General features: G+C 39.3%; 1 protein-coding gene across 23 annotated transcripts in view; it reads right to left on the bottom strand.

Moving 5' to 3' along the window:
* Window positions 1–27,681, bottom strand: part of macf1 (microtubule actin crosslinking factor 1) — a 183,641-nt gene that overhangs the window by 138,501 nt on the left and 17,459 nt on the right. The window contains exon 1 of one of the 23 annotated variants that reach the window (XM_012957429.3): window positions 15,434–15,601. The exons of 21 other annotated variants lie outside the window; for them this stretch is intronic. In XM_012957429.3, the coding sequence (XP_012812883.2) occupies window positions 15,434–15,485 (52 nt within the window). In that variant the 5' untranslated portion in view covers window positions 15,486–15,601. Of the gene's footprint in view, window positions 1–180; window positions 356–15,433; window positions 15,602–27,681 lie in introns of those variants that run through there. One more of the 23 variants, XM_012957423.3, reaches the window with a different exon arrangement.

The raw sequence follows: 27,681 nt of genomic DNA, 5'->3' as shown, positions 1-27,681 counted from the left end.
ATCTGAGAATCTCCCCCATCATGTCACACGCACACATAACTCTATCCTGAGAATGTTAAATCAGCTAAAGGATTATTGCTAAATAACCGAGACAGGCAGCACAGCTATTATTGCAAAATATTCCTCTTTTCTACAAATATATGTTTTCCTACATACCCTACACCTTAAGGACATACTGACCCATGCAACACATCAGACACACTAGGTGGGAGCTGGATAAATTCTGCCTCCTGGGTTTCCACATGGCAGACAGCCCCTTCACCTGGCTTCCTGTCAGTGTGACAGTCACCACGGGATCCGGCAGCAGCAAGTCCTCGCTGTCAGTCTCCTCCCACATCCTGCAGGCAGTTCACGAGTGTACCCAGATGTTAATCTGGCTTTTAGGGTACAGTGATACTGTTCAGGGCCTGGATGGAAATAGGTGATCTCATCCTGCAAACGATGTTCTCTAAATCAGGAAGCAGTTTGAGCCTAAGGCAAACTGAACTCCACATCATCTTCAGGTATGCCCCCGCCTATTTCCCAGCTGAGACATGTCAAAAGAAGCCCACCTCAGCAAATCCCCTCCCATACACCTCAGTTTGCAAGGAACAGACTGCAATAAAGCACTGAGAAAGAAATGAACACTGTCACTTGGCAAGGTGCAGGGGGAGGGAGGCTTCATTCTGCAATCCTGTGTCCAGCTTATCACAAGCTGAAATTCCACACAAGGACACAAAAGTCACGCATCCTTGTCATTGATCAGGACTAGGAAAGAATTGCTAATATTGTATCCTTCTGTTATGTCACTGTGAAATTCTTCCATATTTTTACATAGTTCAATAGTGGCACTGGTAGCATAAAAATCAACAGCTATCATTTTATGATTAATAACAATATGATGATAGCAATTCAACAGAAACTATTAATAACTTTTAAAGGACATGTTAACCACCCACATAAAAATTTAATTGGTGAAGAGTGTCTTTGAAATCTTTAAATACCTGCATTCTGTTGCTCAAAGGTTAATAGTAAGGCTGCAGTATCTCATTAATCGCTTGGGATTCCTTCTCCTTCTCAAGCCCACTCGGCTCCCTCCCTTAGGAATTGACTTTGGCTCTTGACTACTGAGCATGCTCAGTTCTTCTCAACTCAGGTTACTAAACACACTCCCCAGTCTATGAAGAGATGGAACTGCTGGTTTTCATAGAAACTCTGCTCTAGCTGTGCACTCTTCTGGAGAAACATGTTTTTTCTTCTAACCTTCATTTCTGAGCTCCGCTTTACGATTACAGGGCACAATCCAAGCAGGACTCAAAGTAAGTAAATGATTAAAGTAAGGCACCCCATACACGGGCCGATCCTACGGGTGGGAGATATCGGGAGAATCCAGGCTATAACGATGGGCATAGGAAAAGTCGGTCCGGGGACCACATCAACGAGCCAATGCGGTCCCCGATCCGATAAGATTTTTAAACCTGCATGATCGAGATCTGGCCGATTTCAGGTCAGATATCGGTCGGGCAGGCACGTCGGTAGTGCCCATACACGGGCCGATTAGCTGCCAAGTTGGTCTAAGGGACCGATATCGGCAGCCAGAATCGGCCTGTGAATGGGGACCTTAAGTTATGCTGTTGTAAGCCTTCATTGATGTTTGCATTAACTTTACAGAGCATATGTGGTGTTTGCAGATGTAAATATCACTTATGATGTCAGAGGGAAAATGGCAGATGGGTAAAAGCTGCTCTCTGTTTTAGGAAAATGTGATAGTGCTGGCAAATGGAAGGGATATATGCAGTACAAATAATAAAATTTGGTTGGGGGAGATGTGACTAACTTATATACATAGTAGTAAATGTAAGGGTTACAAACATTTAAATGCCAGAGGGTCTGCTATAAGCTGCCACAGACTGGTGCTATATATTAGGCCTTTGTAGGGATGTTTGCGCAGGAAACTTCAAACAACTTTGAAAAAGGAAGCAACGTGCATGCCTTTCCAACAGCAACTTTTTTGCCGGTGGGGAGGTATTTTGGGGATAATAGATGCCGACGGCAGCCGAGATATAACTGCGTGCAACTAATTTCCCTGTGTGCCGTTACCCTAAATGTAATTTAAACATACAGTTGGGACCAGGGGAATATTTATAATAAGGCACCTTAAAAAATGCCCCCAGCCTCCACTGCAGATTTCCATAGGAAATCTGGTTATAGAGCTGGGGGGGTGAGGGGGGTCACAGGCTCTAAAAAAGTGACGTCAAGCGCATGCTTCACATGGCGTCGCTTTGAAGACCTAGGGCGTGCCTAGGGAAGCCCCGGACCTAAAAACACCCCCTGGTTGGGACATTATTATTCAATAACACAGTTTCTCAATCAAGACATTTCCAGATTATAACTCCCAGCATACTATTAGTGGTTAAAGCAAACTGGGAACTGTAGTCTAGAAGCATCACAGCTGATCAATTACATTTTAGAAAGGCTTTCTAGATCCAACTTCCCACACAAGGTATAGTGCAATTTAAAAAACATTTTCAAATAGTATACTTATACTATATTTAATTGTTTTTTATTTTTTGCCATTTTCATTAAATGTAGATAAAAAAATTGATTTCTTTCATTTCCCCCCATGTGACATACAGTAAATGATGTCAACTAGGTCTCCAACCTTTTTAAGTATATCATTTTGATACATTAGTTGATACATTTCTCAGTTATATTAGATAAATTCCAGCAACAATGTATTAAATGTAACAGGTGGTCTGTGATACACTGCAGAAAAGCATGGGGAGCATGTTTAGTAGGGGTTAAAGCTTACATAGCTACAAAAAAATGAGCAGCTACTATCAACGTAATAGTGGGAAAATTTAAACAAGACTTTTTGCCTGTTATTTTAATTAAGAAGGGTGTATGTATTAAGCAGATGATCAGTACAAGTTAACTTCTGATTGGTTGCTATGGGTTACTGCACCATGGCAAACTTAGTGTCTTTTATTTCATAACCCCATATATCTCCAAACTGTGTGGAAATGTCTAACATGATGATGTAATAATGCATCTTGTGGTTGAATGATTATTTAATAAATCCCTACAACGTCTGTTTTCTCTACAATTTCAGATAAATGGGTTGAACAATGTGTTTCCAGTTTTAGAAAGATAAATAGCCAATATGTTATTACAGGCTGGTGAAATCTCTGAGAAGTTAACTACAGGTGTTTACACATGTGTTTGCTTTGAAATGCTAGTATTATGTGTTTAGTGTTTTTATTTATTCTAATAAAATGGAACACTTATATATTAGTAACTGAAATGTTCAAACCCAGGTGCCACAGAATCAATACCTTCAATCATCAAATACAAAGCACAATCAGGGCTCTCCAAAGGCAGTCTATCATTGCACTATCCTGTACATTGCACTATCCCAGTGATCCCCAACCAGTGGCTCAGGAGCAACATGTTGCTCACCAATCCCATGGATGTTGGTCCCAGGTGCTGGTTTTTTAATTTCTGTCTTGGAGTCAAATTTTGGTTGCATAAAATCCAGGTGTACTGCCAAACAGAGTCTCCTGTAGTCTGCCAATCCACATCCACAAAATAACCAATTGCAGCCTTTTTCAGTCACTATCTCGTACACAGCACAACACTCATTGTTTGTCAGACTTTGGTGCTCACTAAGACCTGCTGCCTCAGGGTACTCATACTCATTAAGACCTACTGCTTTACACAACTCTACACACATATGAATCCTCCTTCTAAAGGTGGATACTATTAAAAAACTTTTTTTAAGCCTTTTATATTCACTTCAAAACAACCAGCTTAACCTAACCCATCTACAGGGCATAATATCACCTTTTTGAGCTGACTATTATATACACAGCCACAAAATGTACTTTAGTGATAATGGGACAGTATGTATCTTTTTATGGGGCTACATACCACAGTCACAACTACTTACTAATCCCCAACCTAAAAGGGTGATGACACACAGAGCTACTAGTAGCAGCAACTTGTCATGGCTACTAAAATCAACAATGCTGATAATTTACTGATAATTGTCTCTACATGTGCTTTAGCAGAGGCAGTTCTAATTATTGTCCATGGTAGGGTATTTTCTGGCAATTAGTAGCCATGACAAGTAGCTGCTGCTAAGTAGCTCCATGTGCCTTCACCTTAAGGGCTCTGGCACACGGGGGAGATTAGTCGCCCGCGAACAGGGAGTTAAATCGCGGGCGACTAATCTCCCCCGTGTGCCAGAGCCCTAAAAGTTATATGGTGTTTTAGATACGTATTGCAAGGTTGCACAGAAAGCTGTTCAGTCTGAAGTATGCACCTTTCTTAGGGTGAAGACACACTGGGCTACTAGTAGCAGCTACTTTTTCACAGCAACTAAACTTCAGAAAATACTTTGCCATAGACAATACTGAGAAGTGGCTCTGCTAAAACATACGTAGAGACAATTATCAGTAAAGATCAGCATTGTCTATTTTATTAGCCACTACAAGTAGCTGCTACTAGTAGCCCCATGTGTCTTCACCCTTATAGTGTATTTTACATCTTTGCTTCTAAACTGATGGGCTGCAGATTAGCGATGAATCAAACTTTGACTAACCTTTTACTTCTATGATTTAAAACCTTGATTTTACAGATGCAACCTCCTTCTAGTAATTGATTTGTTCATGCCGCCCTCTAGCTTAGCTGACTGATAACATCCCTAAGCAGACGGAGAACGTGCTAAGCCTCAGCAGAAAATAAAGATCAGCAGCTACTGTTGAAATAGGCCTGCTACCACTCTTAATTACATTACACTAACATTTATTTATAAAGCGCCAACATATTCCGCAGCGCTGTACAATAAATGGGTTACATACATTGGACATACAGAGTAACATATAAAGCAATCAGTAACCGATACAAGAGGTGAAGAGGGCCCTGCCCAAAAGAGCTTACATAAAGAATAGAATTTGCATTTTAATAACTAAGAAAATACCCCATATACCACAGTCCTAATACAATTAAGGACAATGCCACGTGTATGTGGCATACCATGGTATGCAATCCAATAGCAAAATAAGGGATTTTTTTACACTTCCCAGAACCACCACATGTAACGTGTTTTATATGTGGTGATTCTAATGGATCCCAATGGCAAGGTATTTTCAGGAGACTTGTCACCTTTGGGTCCTGCAAGCTACACATCTCTCTGTGTGCTATTGTCCTTAGGGTGATGGCAAACAGGACTGATCTGGGTGTTGCAGGTAGCACAATAGAGAAAAATAGGGAAAAAATGCTTAAAATAGCAGAAAAAAAAACAAAATAAAAATACTCATTATGGTGTATGAATTAAATGGTTGACTGAGGATTTACTCATGTGCAATGGAAGGGTTTCCTGCTAGTTAATATATTTTGTTTTATATTTATAGACCCCTTCTTTGGGGTCTTTAATTTATCAAGCTTTACCAAGAAGATTTCTGTATACTCGAGTATAAGCAGAGTTTTTCAGCACTAAAAATGTGCTCAAAAAGTAACCCTCGGCTTATGCTCGAGTAGCTTATGCTCGAGTATACCTCCCCCCTACCTCCACTTGTGTCCGTCCTGCCAACTCTTGTAACGTGCTCGCAACCCCCCGCCCCCCCCCCCGTGGACGGAGGTGAGTGCGTGCCTCCCCCCTACCGACTCTTGTAATGCGCTCGCAACCCCCCCCGCCCCCCCGTGGACGGAGGTGAGTGCATGCCTCCCCCCTACCTCCTGCCGACTCTTGTAATCTTCACCATCATTGCCAGAGGCTTGGCACATACCCCCGTGTCACTGACTGAGAATAGATGGGGTGGGGGCGCACGGACAACGAGGTACTCATTATATTTCTTGTGCCTTACAAAGATCTGATCATTTAAGAATACATTTTATTAATATACAGTACCAGGAAGATCAACATTTTTTTGTCAACCATCTTGATCCACATGGTGGGTAGGGTTGTATTTGTTCTACATTGGCTTCACTAATTATCTACGAGGGGATGCTTCTCTTCTTCTCATTTACACGTCTTCCCTTAGCTTTACTCTTTGAAGGTCTCTCTGCAGCAGTTAGGATCTGGAACACGTCCGTCCACGGGGGACTGGGGGGGGAGTTGTGTGTGCCGAACGCATTACATCTTCACCATCTACCATTCACCATCACTGCCGGAGTAGCCAGAGGCTTGGCACATACCCCCGTGTCACTGGCTGAGAATGGATGGGGGTGGGGGCGTACGGACACACGTCCAAGTACTTGATAATTAGTATGGCAGCTTTCTCAGCGTTCCCAAACTTGCTTTTGTCTGCTGCTGTGGCATTTTTCTTTCCCTAAAGTTATCTATTTATTTATCTGCTATTTATTTGATTATTGAAACTTAGCAGTAGTGGTTGCATTTCCCACCCTAGGCTTATACTCGAGTCAATAAGTTTTTCCAGTTTTCTCACTCTACTGGTAACATACATTATCTGCTCAGAATTATTACAGGTATAGCATCTGTTATTCAGAATGCTTAGGAACAAGTTATCTTTTCTTTAATTTGGATTTCCAATTAAGTTCAAGTTACAAAAAATCATTTAAAAAATAAAAACCCAAATTGATTGCTTTGCCTCCAATAAGGATTAGTTATATTTTAGTTGGGATCAATTACAAGCTATTGTTTAATTATTACAGAGAAAAAGGCACTCATTTTTAAAAATTAGAATTATTTGATTAAAGTTGGGGCTATGGTATATGGCCTTTCCATAAGTTAGAACTTTCTAGACACTGAGTGTCTGGATAACAGATCCTGTCCCTCTACCGTATCCAGCATTCAGTTTGGAATCCCAAGACATTTAAAAAGTTTCCCAATAGCCAGAATTTTTTAAACCTGGTTAGAATGAAACCTGGCTTGCCTGCAATTTACTGCACATAATGTCAAGCTCAAAGCCATGTTATAATGAAGAGAGCAAGCAGAAAGTTTAAAGAGGAAAAGACATCCCTGGCAATACAAACCACAAGAATACTACCAGCATACAGCACTGCAAGGTTATAGGGGCATCAGCTGAGGGAACTAAGCCAAATTTTGTTCATCAAATATAAGGATGACTGTCTGGCAGGGCTAATAATTTGTATGTATGGTATTCAAATAAGGGGGCACTAGATTACATTGAGCATGCAGTCCTGTCTGAGGACAGAAAAGTGGCAGAGAATGTACAGTTGGATTAATAAGGTAAATGTAGAGGTAATGACAGGGCTCAGAAATGGAAGCTCTAAAGAATCTTTGTAGAGAGTGCTGAAAGGAGCTTGCTGCTTATCAGACAGGAACACCTTGTACTGCAGGGCCTGCTCCAGCACGTGACAAGAGACCGCCAAGGGGCTGTTATAGAGGCCTGAGGGGAAAAACAGCACGCAGACAAATAGGCATGCTGAGGGATTACATAACGGCAAAAGTACAGTAGAGGCCCAAACCTTTGGGGGATCAAAGGAACATGTCAGGGTACAATCAAAGGACTAGTCAACCCAAAATATTATTTTTTTGCCTGATAAAAGAAAAAAAAAAAAAAAAGAAACATAATTCTAAGCAACTTTACAATAGACATTCATAACAAATTTGCAATGGTTTTTGTATATATAATTGCTATTACAAGTAGTGTTTTCCAGTACTTTTGTATTCTTTGCCCTAGTGGCTCTGGAATTTGAAACAATAAAAATAAACCAGCAGATTGACAGACCTGTCTTGCTGGAGGAGACTGACCTTTGCAACATTGTTTAAAAAGTAACAAGGTGTTCAGCAAATGCTGCTTTCAATAGCAATCACATTTACAAATAACTTTTAAAAGACTAAACATTTTCAATAAATTCACATTGGAAAGTTGCTTGGAATTATGTTTTCTTTTATTAGGCAAAAAATATTTTTTGGGGTTGACATGCCCTTTAAGGGCTCTGGCACACGGGGAGATTAGTCGCCCGCGACAAATCTCCCTGTTCGCGGGCGACTAATCTCCCCGAATTGCCATCCCACTGGCAACAATGTAAGTCGCCGGTGGGATGGCTCACGCTGCGCAGGCGATTTCAGCAAATCGCCGAAGTTGCTTCGCGAGGCATTTTCGGCGATTTGCCGAAATCGCGCCGCCGTGTGTGCCATCCCATCTGCGACTTACATTGTCGCCGGTGGGATGGCAACTGATGGCAACTCGGGTGGAAGGACAAAGGTGGAAGATAAGAGTGTATGCAGTAACCAATTAAGATGTATGTTTGTTTTATGATACCTTAAACAGTAATAATGCTGCCGCTATAATAAAATATTCTATTTATTTTAATGAGTCTAAAGACAAAGGATATCTGAAAGTACGTGATGTATTAAATAAGCTGGAACAGTATTTAAGTGGTCTAGTAAATAACGATACCGATAACAAACAGGGTAAATCAATGTTGTATGTTATAGTATAGCCTTGCAAAAAGACAGCAATATCAGCTTCATTCTCTGGAAAACAATAGGAATGTTACATGAGAACAAATTAAGTTTCTCTATCAACATTATTTTTCCGTAAAAACTACAAACACAGCTATAAATCTCTTACATTACTGTTCTCTCATCGCAGCTGGGCCCTATTGCTATAAAGAATACATGTCATGTGACTAGCATACTTGCTTCAAATTGGCTACTTCTGCACAAAGAGGGCTGTGTAGTCACAGACCAATCAAATTCCTTTTAAATTGAAGCAGAAGCTGACTAAGGCTTCCTTTCGTGCAGAGGAAACTGGAACATTTATCTTTACAACAGTAAAAAAAAAAGAAAAATAATAGTAATAATACATGTATACTGGAAATTTACTAACAAGCTTCCTTAGCTTGATGGGATAACTATACATCCTGTTTAAGTCATACTTTTCAGCTTTTGAAATACAAGCAGCTTTTATGTTAGCTATTAAGCATTTGTCCTGATTCTCCTGACTTTGGAGAGCTTTAACACAGGAAAAATGAAATTGACTTCCAATTAATGGGTTGGTATTATGAGTATTTGCTTAACTTGTGGGTACTAACCACAAACTGAGTAATTTTAAGGTCTTGGATGACAACTGATGTTTCAGGTCTATGGTATGTAATACACACACTAATATGATTAAAGCCATCAACTTACTGGAGTGGTACAGCCTTCAACACCCCACAACTCTTTGTTTACTAAACCCTGCAAATATATCCCCTACTATAAAATATAAGGAGTCACAGCACACCACTTCCAACCTTAAGAAAAACAGCAATTACTATACCTTAGATTCTCCTTTCCACAGAAATGTTCTAATAAATATTATAGTGTGAATTAGGGAGGCTAATATTACACTAAAAGGAATTCAATCCCAATTCATTCAATCCTATTCATTAATGTTTAGTCCTTTAGATGACACTAGTTAAAATCCCTTATTTAAAAATGGTACATGCGATCCAACACAAAATAAACAAACAGATACAAAGTTGTGCCTACCCAAGTGCAAAACACATAGGGGCAGATTTATCAATACACGAGTTCGAATCCCGAATGGGAAAAACTCGGACCGGAAACGAAAACCTCTAAAGATCGCAAACATCACGAAAATGCCCACGAAAAAATCGTACCAGTCACGACAATATCGCATTGGGGATCCGAAAGTGCCAAAACTTTTGCACCGAACAACTGCAAACAGCGGCAGAGCCTCTCCGAATCCTTTGTGAAAGCATCGTGAGGGCGTCCGAAAATTTTGTGCGGGTCGTTCGGAAAAGTCGCGCGGGCCCGAAAAAATCGGTGAAGATGCGCTCGGAGCGTTCGGATGAACGCTCCCAGCGTTCGTGTATTGATAAATCTGCCCCATAGTCTTTAACAAGTCCTTGGCAATTAATTGCTGTGCTGCAAATCGGCATGCAATTAGTCACGATGACTTGTGCATTAGACTATGGCGGCAACTAAACGCCCCATGTGCCTTCGCCCTTAAGGTGGCGACACCATCGGTCGCACGAAAGATTGTTCCATCAGCCACTAACGTTCAGGGCTGAAACGGCAGATAAGGAGGTAGAAACAATATGATTTCTACCTCCTTCTGTCGATTCAGCCCTGAAGGCAGATTTTGCTCAGACGCCTTCTATAGCGCACGATAAAAATCTTTTAACCTGCCCGATCGGCGAGCCGACCGATATCAGCAGCCTCCAGCGATATCGGTCGACTCGGCGACTTGCCATACACGCACCGAATATCTTACGAAACGAGGTTTCGTACAATATTATCGGTGCGTGTATGGCCAGCTTTATTCCTGTTGTGCTCTGAAGGAGGCAATGTACTTGTAAACAATGTACACAATCCCAAAAATCAGCACCTTACCCAATCAGATGGATAGCTTAAAATGGACCACACAGGGTACAGTTGCATTTCTTTTGTTCTAGTTGTTCCAGCAGAGCAGGCAGAACAGCAGGAAGTGAATCTCCCTTATGGCGGCCACACACGCTAAAATTACGATCTTTTCCACTACCATTGGCTGTGGGAATGAGCGTTTATCCACTCTACTAATGTTAAGAGCTTAATTATCAGATATGCAGGTAAAAACAAAGAAATTCTTACCCCTATCTGCAAGTCAGCATTAACGTTTTTGATGTTCAGCCACATTAAAAGAGGCACCATATCAAAATTTTCAGTCCTGCCCGATCAACGCGACGACCGATATCCAAGGTTTTTACTGATATCAGTCATCCTGTCTCCTACCATACACGCCCCGATTATCATACAATAAAATAGTGTGTATGCCCACCTTTACTCACCTGCCAGTGCACCCTACACAGGCAGATATAGAACACTGACAAATTACATTTTCAAGCATGTCCAAATCCCAAACTGCCCAACATCTATAGGACATGGAAGAGATTAGGATCAGTGGGGCTGCCACATATACACCAAAAACAGTAGAAAATACATTTTACTGGTGTGTGTATGGCCAGCTAAATACTGATGGTACACAGGCATATTTCACTGTTGTGAGAACACACCCCTCATTTAATGCAAGAAGCAATGCATACATGCTCATTTTATTCCAATATATTAAATATACTACTGCAGACTGGATAGTGCATTTGTATTCATCCCCTGATGTCTGTTGTGACTTGACTTTTACTAAAAAGTGGTGTACGTCAAAGGGTAGATTAAGGGGCACATTCATTAAAGTACGACAGGTCCGAATATGTTTTTTGCACATTTTGTGTATTTTCTGTGATATTTTCGTTAATTTGCACAATTTTTTGTACTTTGCGACAATTTGCGCAACAAAATTGTTTTTGTCGCAACGAGTATGAAAATTTCGGATTCATTCGAGCTTCTTTATCGTGACTTTCCTTTGGCCAGGTTGGAGCCGCAGAGTGCCATTGAGTCCTATGGGAGGCTTCTAAAATCATGCACTGAAGTCAGAAAGGTTTTCCCACCGTTTACGATTGTTCAGATACGAAAATTTTGTAACGATTGTTTCCATGCGAAAATTTCGGAACGTAAGTATGAAATCTTCATATTCAAATGAACAAAATTTTCGTGACTTTTGCAAACATCAGAAACTATTGGATTTCGTGATTCGGATTCGTACTTTAAAAAATCTGGCCCTAAGTGTCATTTACTCAACTGAACATGTAAGATCTCTTTTTCTTGTAGCACTAATTTTTCTAATAATGTGATTATTTCAGATGCAAGTTAAAAGATATAAAATACATTTTGAGGAATTAAATTGCTGACTAAGCAGAGGCCACAATTCATGAAGGATGTTTTCCTGCGAGTCTTTCAAAATAGGTTTTACAAAAACCCACCCAGACAATTTTAGGTACAGTGTTATGGAAAAAAAAAAAAATTGTGCTCACAAATGTACAATACACAACGGTTCTAAAGTTTCTTATATACCCTGGTTCTCCTTCCTTGGGCCACTTACACAGGCAATGGTAAGTGCGTTACTGTGTTGTGGACTTTTTTTGCAGTATAGTCTATAACATCTGTACAACTCAGTAGACAAGACTGGTGTCATTAACATTTCCATGCAGTAAATTCCAAAAAAAAAAAGCTGGAATATCATAATGCACTACAAACACTAATGTGTAAAGGCCACAGCATTTTAATTCAAAGAAATAAACCATACCCACCAATCAAAATTCTGCTTTCATTAGTATAACTGCACTTGATCAGTCAAGGGTAAATGATGATTTGGATCTGGCACTTAATATTGCTGTGCTTACTCTAATCAGCGCCTGCAATTCTAATTATTAACTAAAAATGCAGTGATACCACTTTTTGGCCAATACTCTATGACAGGGATCCCCAACCTTTTATACCCATGAGCCACATTCAAATGGAAAAAGTTTTGGAGAGCAGCACAAGCATGAAAAAAGTTCCAGGAGGTGCCAATAAGAGCTATAATTGGCTATTTAATAGCCCCAATGTGGACTGGAAGCCTACAGAAGGGTTTTTATGCAATCAAAGCTTGCCTCTTAACCAGAAATTCAGAAATAAGCACCTGTTTGAGGTCACAGGAAGCAACATCCAAAGGTTTGGGGAGCAACATGTTGCTCACGAGCCACTGGTTGGGGATCACTGCTCTATGATTATGCATGATAAGCATAAGTGCAGGGCGGCCCTTTATTCGCCATAAGTCATATCACTTAAAGGCAAGAACCATGCAATTAACATATTTTATTATGGTATTCAGATAAAACATAATTATTGTGGGACACTGTCTCTTGTACTAAGTGTATGTGTTGCATGTCTGCCTTAATGTAGACAATACTTCTGCTGTTAGCCAGAAAGGAAACAGAAATTTACAAAAAGAACAGGAAATGTGCTCTGCCAAGAAGGTAAGAAAAGTAACCATAATATTTCGCAAAGTAAAGGAGTTTCCGGCAAAACTACCCTACACTAAACATAAGGCTGATGCCACATGGGGAGATTTGTCGACCGTGGGCTACCCATGAGCAACATCTCCTGAAAGGCAACCAATTATAATAACTGGGGGGTGTCTAAAATTTGGCACCCCACCCATAATTTTCCTTCTCCTTTAATGACCCTAACAGCTGGCTACTTTTCTTTATGGCAGAATTTTCAACATAAAATGTCAAAAGTTAAATGGTAGTGGCTGGACTTTTATTAATACAAACAAGATGATAAGTATATTAGAAAACTGTATGGTCTATACATATATATATTAATGAAACAGTTCATTTGTTATAAAGAAAACCAATCCTATGCACATTTTAGAAGTAACCTTAATGAAAGATCATACAGCTTTAAAGTGACTGAAAAATCTGTAAATGTACTTAATATAAGTCTTTACGTTGGACAGTTAATGTGTTTAGTATTTGGATAATGGATTAAAGTTTTTTTAAGGCTATAGGCCAAGTGGTCAGAAATTTCAAACACTGGATGTAAAATTAAGAGCAAAAATATATCTGCCAGCTGTAAATAGAATGCATGCTTAGTAAAGCCCTTCCTTCCAAACAGTTGCAATACAAGTTAGAAATTCACAAAACAATCCATAGGGGATAAGAACAACTGTTATGTGGGGATGGGCAACACTCCTATAAACAACTGGGTGGCAGCACTGCTATACAGTTCAAGAGCTGGTAAATTTTTAACAAAAAAACAGCAGAGCAGGTTACAACCACAAATGCAGTGGGTATTACATAACAGTAATATACATGAAAGAAAGCCTGCAAACAGATGCATCCCAGTCACTAAGGTTGTTTGCACAAATACACAGTTATACCCCACTGAACCCTCTAAACCTGGGCAGAGTCCCACTGAGCCCTCTAAACCTGGGCAGAGGACTGATAAACTCATACCCATTCAACCTGTGCATTGGTCTTGGTGCGCCCTCAACCTGAGAAGACAAAATCAAACTTTACCTGGTTTTACCAACACAGCCTGGGCTGAGGCTTTTAACCAAACCAACCTGTGCGAAAGCCTAGTTAAGCCTACTAAACTTGGGAAGGAGTTATCCTCTTTCCACTTTGAAGACAGACTATATCTGTGTGATATTAACAATCTGACATGGGTCAAAGACACATCTGTAAAAGTCAGGTCAGTCAGATCATGCCCATACAACCTCTGCAGTGGCAAAGTTAAAATAAAAACTAGTGGTGTGATGAGTAGACCCATACACAATGGTGGTATGGCTAGTAAGAAGTAATATAGTATTATATTTTGAGACAGGAAAATAACATAGCTACATAGTTATGTAGAAGGCAAAGTCAAAATAAGACAGAAACATTAAGAGTGACTAATACTCATACAAATGAGCAGTATATACATTGTGGTCTCTAAGCCAATCTTTGAGCTTTAAGAGTATCACAGGTTCACAAAAACAGAGCAATGACAAACCTTAACATAAATGTGATTTACTGTAGATACCCAGGATACTGCAAAATATATGTGATTAAATATACTTGACAAGCACCCCCTAAACAGACAATAGGGTTGATTCACTAAAGGTCGAAAAGTTTTATCGCACTTTTTTGCGGTAAAATTGATGTTAATTTATTAAGTGCATGCGTTAATTTTACCACATTGTGTTAATTAGCGCGCAGAAATAATACTAACGCATGATTCACAAACACTCTAAATATCACATTAGTCTGTGCGAAAAATAACACCTACTTGAGGCAGGCGGTAATTATAGAAATAGAAAAGTTAATGAGCTTTTGGCAATAAAATATGGACTTTGCAGTGTTATTTATTCAAGTATGTGTTGGACCTAGAGTGATCCAGTTTGCAGGGAAATTTTCATAAAAGTAGTTTTACGAAAGTAATGCCATGTATGGCTAATATGGCGTGCGTTTTTTCGCACGCGGCGACTATTTGTGCGCGATGTGTTGATTAGTGCGCGTTCCGTCAAATACCGCACGAAAATAGTCTTCGTGACTTAAAAACCGCAAGCAGCATCGCGTCTAAATTAACGCAACTATACTTTTAGTGAATCGTGCGTTACGACACGAAAAATTAGACACAATAACATTTTTTACGCATGCTATAAATAGCGCACGTTTTAACGCACTTTAGTGAATCGGCCCTAATGTATTCTTGGTGATAACCTAATGGCAAATTGAGACAAGACACTCTAACAAAGGATATAAATATCACCCATACATACAATTACTGAAAATGAAAAGTATGAATGTAGAACAAAGACAAGTTAGTTCACCTGTATACAGACATGTGAAAGACCTAGGAATGTTTACATCAAGTGAATATATGTACATAGATAGAAACAGTATCACACATACAAATACAGAAAAGATAACCAGACATGTACACTGGTAGATACACAAATACTGTAAATAGGACTTTCAACACAAATACAATTGGGGAGGGGTTAACTGATAAGGGAAAAGATAACAATAATACACAGGTGGAAATACCTTACACACATAAGGGACGTACACAGGTATCAACCATAACCTAGGATATACAGGGCTACCCACGTACCTTTTACACTATTTAGGTCCAGTAGGAACTTTTTGTAGTTGGAGACGCTCATTCTCTCCTCAATGAACTGAACAATGGCAGGGTACAAAGCAGCTCGTATCTCTGTAACCTAGAGGTAAATGATCCTTGTACAGGCAGCTTCCCCCCCTACTGTTGTACAAACACACCACACAAAACATAAGGGTGCACAAAACAAAACTCAGCTTGTTTCAAGGATATTTATGCGTCAAAAAAACAGATTTACAACAGAATGTGGCACCTACCCCTTACACTGACAGGTTCTCCCTGATCATAAAACAGGATGTTTTTTTCTTTCTTACTTTCTGACCTTTACTTAAAACAAGCTAATAATTTTGTCTGGCCCCAGGGATTTCTCAGCTAGGAACACATAACTGAGGGGTAATAAAGTAATTTACTAATACAATTCACTCAAGCATACACACAAACTATACAAAGATTATGCAGTTCTTCCATCACGTTTGCAAACCGTCACGCTTCAAACATGGCTAACGCTCCTGTGTACTGCACCAATTCAGCACCCTAGCTATTGAGCATCTCTAGGCTTGGCGATAATGGTCCAAATGAACTTGTGTGTGTTTAAAGGGGCTGCCTATGTGAAGCTTGACATGGGAGGGGGGCTACTGGATTGAGTTTCATCACCTGCTCTGTGACAGCTGGCAGACTCAAGATGCAGACCTTTATATGGATATCATGATTTCAACAAAGCATGGTACCATTAAATCCAATGTAACCCCTATATATCTTACATGACCACCTGGTAATATAAAACATTTTGCAAACACATTGTTTATTCTTAACAACTAATACTCACCACACAAAGTTTGTCTGAAGCACTGCCCCCCCAATTACAATACATTCATTATAGCAACCACTGAAACTAAAAGATCTATGAAATACCATTTATAAATCAAATTCTGGATCTCCATCAGAAAACCAAAATACGCTAAAAATCTTCAATTTCAGGATATGCTCATCCTTTCACAAAAGAGAACAAGAGTAAATGATTCACAAAACTGTTAGAAAACAGATTATCAGCGCTGCCAACAAACTTAATCCCACAGGTAAACTATTCTGCCCAGCACATTTCCTTCCTCCCAGCTACAGTAGCATCACAGTTGCAAGTAACACTCTGCACAGTATTTGCCTACAGCAGTTACTGCATTTTTATGCAGCCCCCTGCACTACTACAGCATCTCAGTCCATTCTGTAACATAGTTATATCTTCATTCTTAAGCAGTTGGTCCAAGACATGCCTAAAACCCCAAACGTTTGCAGCTCTGAGCAAAAAAACATGTATATACTCACAGAACAAAGTGAAAAAACCATTTACACTCTGAAAAACGAGCACAGAAAATAACTTTACTCATTCATAATACAGACAGTAAGTCATGAAACTATTGGAAAGGAATTGTGCCTTTTTCCCAGTAAAAAAAAAAAATAAATAATTTCAGTTATGTTATGTTAAGCATTTTGCTGCAACTAACCTGAGGTAAGGTTCTCTTCTAATTCTCATTTCTAAAATGGTACTGGCTGCAAGAAACCACTGGGGCTGATTTACGAACACAGATGCTAGATTGCACAAGGGCAGCTGCTAATAGAGAAATGCTCATGTGCGCTGTGGCAGGTTCATCTTGTCATCTCTCATACCCATTAATGCACACAGAGGGTATCATCATGGTCATCTCTGTTAGCAGGGATAACACTTTGTGTGACATCCAATGTATTTATTATGCTTGGTTAATTGGTTACTACTTAAGCGAGTTAGCAGCTATGTCACCCATGGCCATTCCCTGTATAAGGTGTCTGTGATGCCAGTATTCACTACTCTTGCTAAATAATGAACATAGCATGCCATCATCCACTGTTTCTCACTGTATGCTTTGTAGTGCCAGTATCTGCCACTCTCAAGAGTATACTTGGCATGCCAAAACCCAATGGTATTTTACCTTATAATGTAGCTGCAGTGCCACAACCTCTCCAGGAATAATTTTCTTAGGTTGCAAATAAAAATTGCTTCTTACTAAATAACGTACTTAAGCCCTGTTCAATCTGTTTAGGATGCCAATAACTACTGTTTCTTATTGTATAATCAGTTTAGGGTGCATTATTCTCTGCTTCTCAGTGTATAATCTGCTTTGTCACCCATTTTCTAGTCATTCCTTTTTCCATTTTTAGAAGTGTATTTATCAAATGGTGAACCCAATTGACTTTTACCCGTTGATAAATATCCTTCTAAAAATCCCATAGGAATGATTAGAAAATGGGTGCTTTTTGCTGTAGTTTGTTAAAGGGATACTGTTGTGGTTTTTATGGTATACTTTTTATTTCTACATGACACTTTTACATAGCAAATACCTTTTAAATTTAATTCTTGAACCAACAAATTTATTTTATTACTTGTAATATTGGTGTGTAGGCAGCCATTTCTGTGCACTGTGCCTGAATCTAAGTTTTCAGAAAGAGCCACTGCTACAGATTAGAACTGCTTTCAGGTAACCTACCGTTTCTCCTACTATGTAACTGGAGGAGGCGCAAGCCAGACTTGTATTTTTTACTATTAAGTGCTATTTTGATATCTACTGCTATCTTGCTACCTTCCCATTGTTCTGCCGATTGTCTGCTGGGAGGCGGGTGAAATCACTCCAACTTGCAGCTCAGCAGTAAAGTATGACTGAAGTTTATCAGAGCACATGTCATATGGTTGTGGCACCCTGGGAAATTAAGAACACGGCTAGCCCCATGTGAGTATTAAAAAAAATTCTATTTGTGTTTTTGAAAAACAGATTTCAATGCAGAATTCTGCTAGAGAAGCTCTATTAACTGATGCATTTTGGAAAAAAAACAAACAAAAAAAAAAAACAAGTTTTCCCATGACAGTATTGCTTTAAATCAGCAGTGGGTCCCTTCACCCATGGATCTGTTATGTCATTATGTAGCACTTGTTTCCCTAAAGTCTACTACTACACCATGCACCACTGAGAATGATTCTCAGTGAACAAATTTCACAACACTCTACCCTACATAAAGTAAAAGAAACACACACAGTTAGGCTAATTTACCTAGGATTCTGATACATAGCTTTTATGTTCCATCAGTTTATACTTTATAGTACTTAAGGATCGAAATGTAGTAAATGGCACAGAGCTTGCTCCAAGTATAATAATCCATACAAAGCAAACAAGCAACTTTCTGCCCAAAGCACTTAATACTCTTTTTATTAGTTTATTGTAGATGATCCAACTTAGATCACATGTTGCTCCTTTTGCTTTATTTTCCCCAAACTTTGTGAAGAAACACTTTGAGGTTGGTGGGTTTTAAAGGCTTAGGTTTTCAAAGTAAGTGTAGTTTGGATACATTGGTGGGGTTTCATTTTCAGCACACCAGTTCTTTTCCCTGGTCCTTCTCAGGGAAAACATATTTTGCTGTCTGTTTAATTATCCATCACTGAATTACTAACTTCTCTCAGCATTAGCCCCAACCATATATATGCAACAATTCAGAGCCCAAACAGTACAACATGTCTTTCTAGCATTTATTTTGACTAAAATATGACTCCTCACTCTTTCAGGTAATAGAGGCAAACACAGACAGGAAATATTTACAATATTACTTAGTTTGCCATCCTCAATTTGTCACCATACATACATCCAGATGACATTCACAATGTCATTCTTTTTATTCCACTCTAATCTCCACATAACCAACATATGTGATATGTGGATTTAAAAATGTATCCCCTCTGTGGAAAGAGGGTTCAACAACAACACCACATTCACACTCACATACTTTTACTACACCCTTGGCCAACCAGAGTTAATTAAGAACAGAAATAAAACCAATATTACAGGCAACCAGATTCAACCTTGCTGTCTTCTATGGTTCCAGAAGTATAGATATTTCTAATGCATCTATAATATTATGCATACAATGCTTTTATAAAAAATGAAAACCTAGATAATTAGAAAAATATTCAGTCTTTATTACTAGAATATCAAATCAATCAACAATCAATGTCAAAATCAGCAATCTCATCATAACAAATTCCTAAAAAGTTCTTGTTAGGTGTCATATCAACTAACCAGTGTATTTGCTATATACAAAGATGCATTGTACCTAAAGGGTTTCTAAAACTCACAAAAAGCATACATAAAACTAGGCATCTAATGTGTACTTCAGAACATTAAAAATGTTCACCCATTGCTTACATTAAAACACCAAAAGTATATTTCCCCAAACAATCCACATACAGGGTACGAAGTTTACAACTGATAATATTGTCCATAATACTACTACACTGCAAAATCTCATTTAAAATATCTTAAACCTAATGCTCTGTACTATAACATCCAACATAATCATTTTAAATTTTTGCCTCACCACAAATCCTTTTGGAAAAACAAAAATAAATCAACTGTATAGCAGGCTACTGTAGAACTATGACTACTATTGCAGGAAAAATTAACAGCAAAATCTCCGGAAATCTTTGTTCACTACCTAGAGAAGCCCATATACCTTGCCAAGCTTGCATTATATAATAATCAGAGGCTATGTTTTATTTGCTTTACAATGTTTTCCAGTTTAGTCAACCACCCATGTGGGTAACCTTTGTAACATCAAAACTGAAGGTAAATGTTACTTGTTACATAAGCATATCAGTGATTATATCTATGATTTTTATGGTTTGTTTTTCAGGTCTCATTATGCAATATATTTGTTGCTTTTATGCAGTTTATTTCCATAATGCCTTGCTCTTTCAACTACATAGAGGTGATTGATATTGTTTTTATCCTGTTTCTTAGGTGAGTGCTTTCCCTTGATACCCACAAAATATTTGCCGATCAGATATCATGATATCTTAAACAGAATACCTATTTCACTCATCTGGCACATTCAAGAACAATTAATTATATTGTGAAAAAATACACTTTACTTATATTTTCAATGTTATCAAGTAGAATTTCAGGTAGATAAATGCCTCCATTTCCCATAATAATAGAAAGTATTCAGGCTTGCTTTAAGGAGCAACAAAAAATCCTGGCATTGTTATGTATTGACTTAATAAAACTGAGACTATGTGCAGTTGTTCAGGATTGCAACATGCTAAGGGTTAATATAGCACATTAAACAGACACCAGAAATTCCTGTTTGGGGAGAGAGAGAACAGCTGGGAATCCAATAACCAGCTGCTGTACCAGTAAAGCCAGTCTTCTGACCAGTCTTAAATGTGTTAATCCTGCCCATCCATACCAGAATACAATTTCCCCCAAAAGCCTAAAATGACCAAACCAGTCTCTTGCACAGTTACTACTTGTATTCAGTTAGATCAATCAGCTGCCTGGAGCACCCAAATTTCAGTGGCTTTGTTAGAGTGCAGCATGTACATTGAGCCCCCAATAGGGTCCATAATGAGCAACAATGATCTTTGAGTATAATTGTTTATTAAAATAACTATCCTGATCTGAGGTAGATTTTTACATTTAATCCTGAGGTTCCAATGGTTTCTAAATTAATTTCTGCTTTGACAACAAGGCCTGGAATATCCATCCTTTGACTCAGCACCTGAGTGTAAACAGTCTAATCTTTCCCTTGATTCTACAGGCAACAGTGACTGTTCCGTGACTCCCTGGTCATGTCTAATCTGCATTGATCTTACAGTTCAATATAACCTTTACTTTAACCTTCAGCAAAGGAAATGGTAGCTCAAGACAAAAAAGTTTCTAGGGCAGCTAAATATTAACCAGATTCTTGCCCACCAATAAAACCTTCTTCGTTATTCTATACTAGTGTAATTAGCAATTAAAACACCGGCCTACATCCATTATCCAACACTGCCTACTCTAAAGATAATAACACATGTGACATTTTTTCCCAGCTAAAAGCCAACCTATCTAAAAAAAAAAAAAAAAACTGGGAACTGCCACTATTACAAAAATCCTCTAAACTGTAATGGATGTTTAATACAAATATACAGAACATTGAACAATTTAATTGAGATTTCCTAATCCTAATGTTTTTTTTCCATGTTTTTTTTTTTTTTACCTGCTCCAACTGGCTGAATCCAGCATGAGTCAGTGATTTGCCTTTCTGAAAGACAGCAGTTCTTCAATGTAGGAAAAAATGTTGGTTTGAAGAAGCATACTAAAAACTATATATTTTTATAACTATAACCTATTTGTGAAACAGAATAATTAAGCATACAGGCAAGCAGAGTATAGCACACAGGCAGGGTAGGGCAGGCAGAGTATGGCACACACAGGCAGGGTAGGGCAGGCAGAGTATGGCACACACAGGCAGGGTAGGGAAGACAGAGTATGGCACACACAGGCAAGCAGAGTATGGCACACACATGCAGGGTAGGGCAGGCAGAGTATGGCACACACAGGCAGGGTAGGGAAGGCAGAGAATGGCACACACAGGCAGGGTAGGGAAAGCAGAGTATGGCACACAGGCATGGTAGGGCAGGCAGAGTATGGCACACACAGGCAGGGTAGGGCAGGCAGAGTATGGCACACACAGGCAAGGTAGGACAGAGTGTGGCACATACAGGCACGGTAGGGCAGGCAGAGTATGGCCCATACAGGCAGCATAGGGCAGAGTATGGCACATACAGGCAGGCAGAGTATGGCACATACAGGCAGGCAGAGTATGGCACATACAGGCAGGCAGAGTATGGCACATACAGGCATGCAGAGTATGGCACATACAGGCAGGCAGAGTATGGCACAGACAGGCAGCACAGGGCAGGCAGAGTATGGCACAGACAGGCAGCATAGGGCAGGAAGAGTATGGCACATATAGGCAGGGTAGGGCAGGCAGAGTATGGCACAGACAGGCAGTGTAAGGCAGGCAGAGTAACATAGTAACATAGTAACATAGTAAGTTGGGTTGAAAAAAGACATACGTCCATCAAGTTCAACCATAATGCCTATACATAACCTGCCTAACTACTAGTTGATCCAGAGGAAGGCAAAAAACCCCATCTGAAGCCTCTCTAATTTGCCGCAGAGGGGAAAAAATTCCTTCCTGACTCCAAGATGGCAATCGGACCAGTCCCTGGATCAACTAGTACTAAGAGCTATCTCCCATAACCCTGTATTCCCTCACTTGCTAAGAATCCATCCAGCCCCTTCTTAAAGTTATATAATGTATCAGCCAGCACGACTGATTCGGGGAGGGAATTCCAGAACTTCACAGCTCTCACTGTAAAAAATCCTTTCCGAATGTTTAAATGGAACCTCCCTTCTTCTAAGGGAACACACAGGCAGCATAGGGCAGGCAGAGTATGGAACACACAGCCAGGACAGGCACAGTAGGAAAGGAGACAAGGAAACCTATCATGTCTACGTAAGTAACTGATCATGACCACTCCAAGATGAACAGTTTGTAATCCACTACATACAGTGGCACAATGCCAGCACTGCTCCTAAAGTCTGTGTGAGATGTGAACAGGTGAACAATGTTGGCACCTACAGTCTGAGCCTGAGGTCTTACCGGTGTCAACAATGCAGGTTCTTACAGGTGTGAACAGTACAGGGGGCTTACAGCCTGAATCTCAGGTGTAAACAATGTGGGGGGGGGGGGGGGCAGTTAAGGCCAATACTGATAACATTTAAATCCTGCAAACTAGCCAGACAGATGGGGGGCCACGTGCCGCCAGCAACCAGTGGGAGATCAGTTGGACGGCACATGTGCATTGCAGAAATCAAACAAAAGACATGTACTGTAAATGTATGCCACTAGGATGACCAGAAAAGATGATGGTGTGGCACTCTGCATAAAATACCCTAAGAAAGAGTATTTTAGTTAAGAAGAGCGCTGGACCAAGGTAGGTTGGTATGTTTATTAAGACAAAATTTCTAAAAAAGGGTTTAGATCACTGACAGATAGGAGCACACATAAATATTTCAAGTATGTGCAGTAGTAGTAATCTCTGATTACCCCAATCACATGCATTAATTTCACAGTTTGCCTGAAATTTAATTTAATTTCACTGGCTCAAAAAAAAAACCTATGGTTTGGACAACTGTATATGGAAACTTCTTGTCAGACCTTTAAGTTTAGTGATAAGGAAGCCAAAGGAAAAAAATCCTTGCACTCCTCCCTTCCTGATGTGTTTTTTTTAGTTTGTATTTAACCACAGAATATTGCAATGCCCTAACAGGGAAGCTGAATCATAAAGTTGGAAACTTTAATACAGGTATAGGACCCATTATCCAGAATGCTCGGGACCAAGGGTATTCCGGATAAGGGATCTTTCCGTAATTTAGATCTCCATACCTTAAGTCTACTAAAAAATCAATAAAACCTTAATTAAACCCCATAGGATTGTTTTGAATCCAATAAGGATTAATTATATCTTAGTCAGGGTCAAGTACCAAGGTACTGTTGTATTACTACAGAGAAAAGGGAAATCAATTTTAAAATTCTATATTATATGATTAAAATGGAGTCTATGGGAGACGGCTTTCCGTAATTCGGAGCTTTCTGGATAATGGGTTTCCGGATAAGGGACCCCATAACTGTACTTGTTTTCATAGAAAGGCAAGAATATTTGCCAATTCTCTTAGAATTTTGTAGAATTTCTGTAGAAAAACTGCATACACAAAATGTGGGGAAGTCCCTGAAGAAGCACCGATACAACCAACAGATATATTTATAGCATGGGAACTGGGGAATGAGATTTCTGTGTTATACAGTTAGGTCCATAAATATTTGGACAGAGACAACTTTTTCTAATTTTGGTTCTGTACATTACCACAATGAATTTTAAATGAAACAACTCACATGCAGCTGAAGGACAGACTTTAAGCTTTAATTCAGTGGGGGAACAAAACGATTGCATAAAACTGTAAGGCCACTAAAGCATTTTTTTTAACACAATCCCTTCATTTCAAGGGCCCAAAAGTAATTGGACAAATTAAATAACTCGAAATAAAATGTTCATTTTTAATATTTGGTTGAAAACCCTTTGCTGGCAATGACAGCCTGAAGTATTGAACCCATGGACATCACCAGATATGCTGGGTTTCCTCCTTTTTAATGCTCTGGCAGGCCTTTACTGCAGTGGCTTTCAGTTGCTGTTTGTTTGTGGGCCTTTCTGTCCTCCAAAGTTTAGTCTTCAACAAGTGAAATGCATGCTCAATTGGGTTAAGATCAGGTGACAGACTTGGCTGTGTGTTTTGGGTCATTGTCCATCTGTATCATGAAATGCCGCCCAATCAATTTGACTGCATTTAGCTGGATTTGAACAGACACCTCAGAAGATTGTGTTAAAAAAATGCTTTAAGGGCCTCACATTTTTATGTAATTGTTTTGTTCCCCCCACTGAATTAAAGCTGAAAGTCTGCACTTCAACTGTATCTGAGTAGTTTCATTTAAAATTCATTGTGGTAATGTACAGAACCAAAATGAGAAAAAAGTTGTCTCTGTCCAAATATTTATGGACCTAACTGTAAGTGTGTGAGTGTGTGCGATACTTCATGCATTTCCCAATACCTATGAAGGGAAGTGAACCGCACATCATTTGTCACAGTGAAAAGAAGTAATCAGAATTCAAGGAATTACTTGAAGAGATACTGACACCAAAAATCAAACTTTTTTTTACAACTATAATAACACACTTTGCATGCTATTTATAATTTTTTAAGTATTTGGCTGATCCATATTTGTGCAGCAGTAGTCCGTTAGCATTAGAAGCTATAACTGACAGGCTGAAATGGGACAGCCAGGTTGGCAATACAGTCAGGTTTAGGAACTTCAAGTGACAACTACTTAAAAAAAGCAGCCCTATCAGTGAAAAACAGTCAACATGACCTAAAGGTAACCTTTAATGTACAGGTATCGGACCCCTTATCCGGAAACCCGTTATCCAGAAAGCTCCGAATTACGGAAAGCCTGTCTCCCATAGACTCCATTTTAATCAAATAATTCAGATTTTTAAAACTGATTTCCTTTTTCTATGTAGAAATAAAACAGTACCTTGTAATTGATCCCAACTAAGATATAAATAATCCTTATTGGACACAAAACAATCCTATGGGGTTTAATTAATGTTTTATTGATTTTTTAGTAGACTTAAGGTATTGAGATCCAAATTACAGAAAGACCCCTTATCCGGAATACCCTTGGTCCCAAGCATTCTGGATAATGGGTCCTATACCTGTATATTCCTGTATATTCAAATTTTTAAGAGTAGTTTTTAGTGTCAGTGTCACTTAAAGAATAATACAAATTTAATCAGACCTCTAAATATAGAGGTTATATATTTTTTATTACACAGGCAGATTTACCCCTTAGACCAGAGGTCCCCAACCTTTCTTACTCGTGAGCCACAGTCAAATGTAAAAATACTTGGGGGGCAACATAAGCACCATAAAAGTTCATGGAGGTGCCAAATAAGGGCTGTGATTGGCTATTAGGCAGCCTCTATGCACCCTATCAGCTAACAGGGGCTTTATTTGGTAGGAAATCTTGTTTTTATCCAACCAAAACTTGCCCCCAAGTCAGGAATTCAAAAATAACTACCTGGTTTGGAGGCACTAAGAGCAACATCCAAGGGGTTGGGGAGCAACATGTTGCCCCTGAGCCACTGGTTGGGGAACACTGCCTTAGACTAATGCCCGACAGAGAGATTATTCGCTCACGATAAATCACTCCTGCCACAGACCACTAATCTCTCTTAATGCCATTCCACTGGCAACAAAGTGAATCGTCGATGGAAAGGCATTTGTGCCCCTTCATTTTTTCAAAGATGTACAAGGTTTCCTCCTGCAAGTGACTGCACGGCTTTGGAAAACAAAGTGAGGATTATGCCTTTCCACGGCCAAATCACTCTGTTGCTGGTGGAAAGGCATTTTGGAGAGATTAATTAAGGTGTCTAATCTCTCCATGGGGCATTAGCCTTAAAGGAACAGTAACACCAAAAAATGAAAGTGTATAAAAGTAATTACAATATAATGTACTGTTGCCCTGCATTGCTACAACTGGTGTGTTTGCCTCAGAAAGACTACTATAGTTTATATAACTAAGCTGCTGTGTAGCCATGGGGGCAGCCATTCAAAGGAGAAAAGGCACAGGCACTTAGCCGATAACAGATAAACCCCCATTATATGGGGCTTATCTACTAGTTATCGGCTATGTAACCTGTGCCTTTTCTCCTTTTTTCCAGCTTGAATGGCTGCCCCCATGGCTACACAGCAGCTTATTTATACAGTAGCTTTTCTGTAGCAAAAACACAATTTTTTTTGCAGAGCAAAAGCACATCATATTTTAATTACTTTAAAACTCTTTACTTTTCCTTTAAAATGACCATAGAAGAACAAAAAACATCACAATAAACAAACTTAAGTTAATCTGAGCGTGTATGCAGGCCAAATATAATCTGTAGATTCACCACATTGTCCAGTCCATGGTGCATCAGCAGATGAGGTAGTAAAGAGGAGAGGCAGTGCTCTGCATAAACCATCGGAACAATAGAAAGGCAACCTTACCACGTGTGGCCCTTTGTACGCCCTCTTTGACTTTGCTAATAAGTCAAAGAGCAAGGAGATTGGCCCATGAGTCCAACCTTAGGTAGTGGGTCAGTGGAAAAACTAGCCTTATCACAGGTTACTCAGGAGATGGGGGGTTGGAGGGTGGGGGATGGAATTAAACACAGATGCAATTGTGCATTGATGCTGTTGCCCATTTACATTGGTTTCATGAGACTAAATGTCACTAGATTTTGTAATGTTAATTACAAGGTGGGTGTTCCACTTCATTGCACTAGTGCAGATTTGCACTGAAATTCCCCATCAGCCTTTAACTTGGGGAATTTTACTTCACTTCTTACTTAAACATTGTAGAATTTTGGGCCCTGCACATCAAAACACATTTGTTTAAAGGAACAGTAACACCAAATGAAAGTGTATAAAAGTAATATACATTACAATATAATGTACTGTTGCCCTGTATTGCTACAACTGGTGTGTTTGCCTCAGAAAGACTACTATAGTTTATATAAATAAGCTGCTGTGTAGCCATGGGGGCAGCCATTCAAGCTGGAAAAAAGGAGAAAAGGCACAGGTTACATAGCAGATAACTAGTAGATAAGCCCCATATAATGGGGGGTTTATCTGTTATCTGCTAAGTAACTTGTGCCTTTTCTCCTTTGAATGGCTTCCCCCATGGCTACACAGCAGCTTACTTATATAAACTATAGTAGTCTTTCTGAGGCAAACACATCAGTT

Source organism: Xenopus tropicalis, chromosome 2 (genome assembly GCF_000004195.4).
Source record: "Xenopus tropicalis strain Nigerian chromosome 2, UCB_Xtro_10.0, whole genome shotgun sequence".
Taxonomy (NCBI): Eukaryota; Metazoa; Chordata; class Amphibia; order Anura; family Pipidae; genus Xenopus; species Xenopus tropicalis.
Note: the sequence above shows the minus strand (reverse complement) of the source record. Positions and strands in the feature narration are given on the sequence as shown.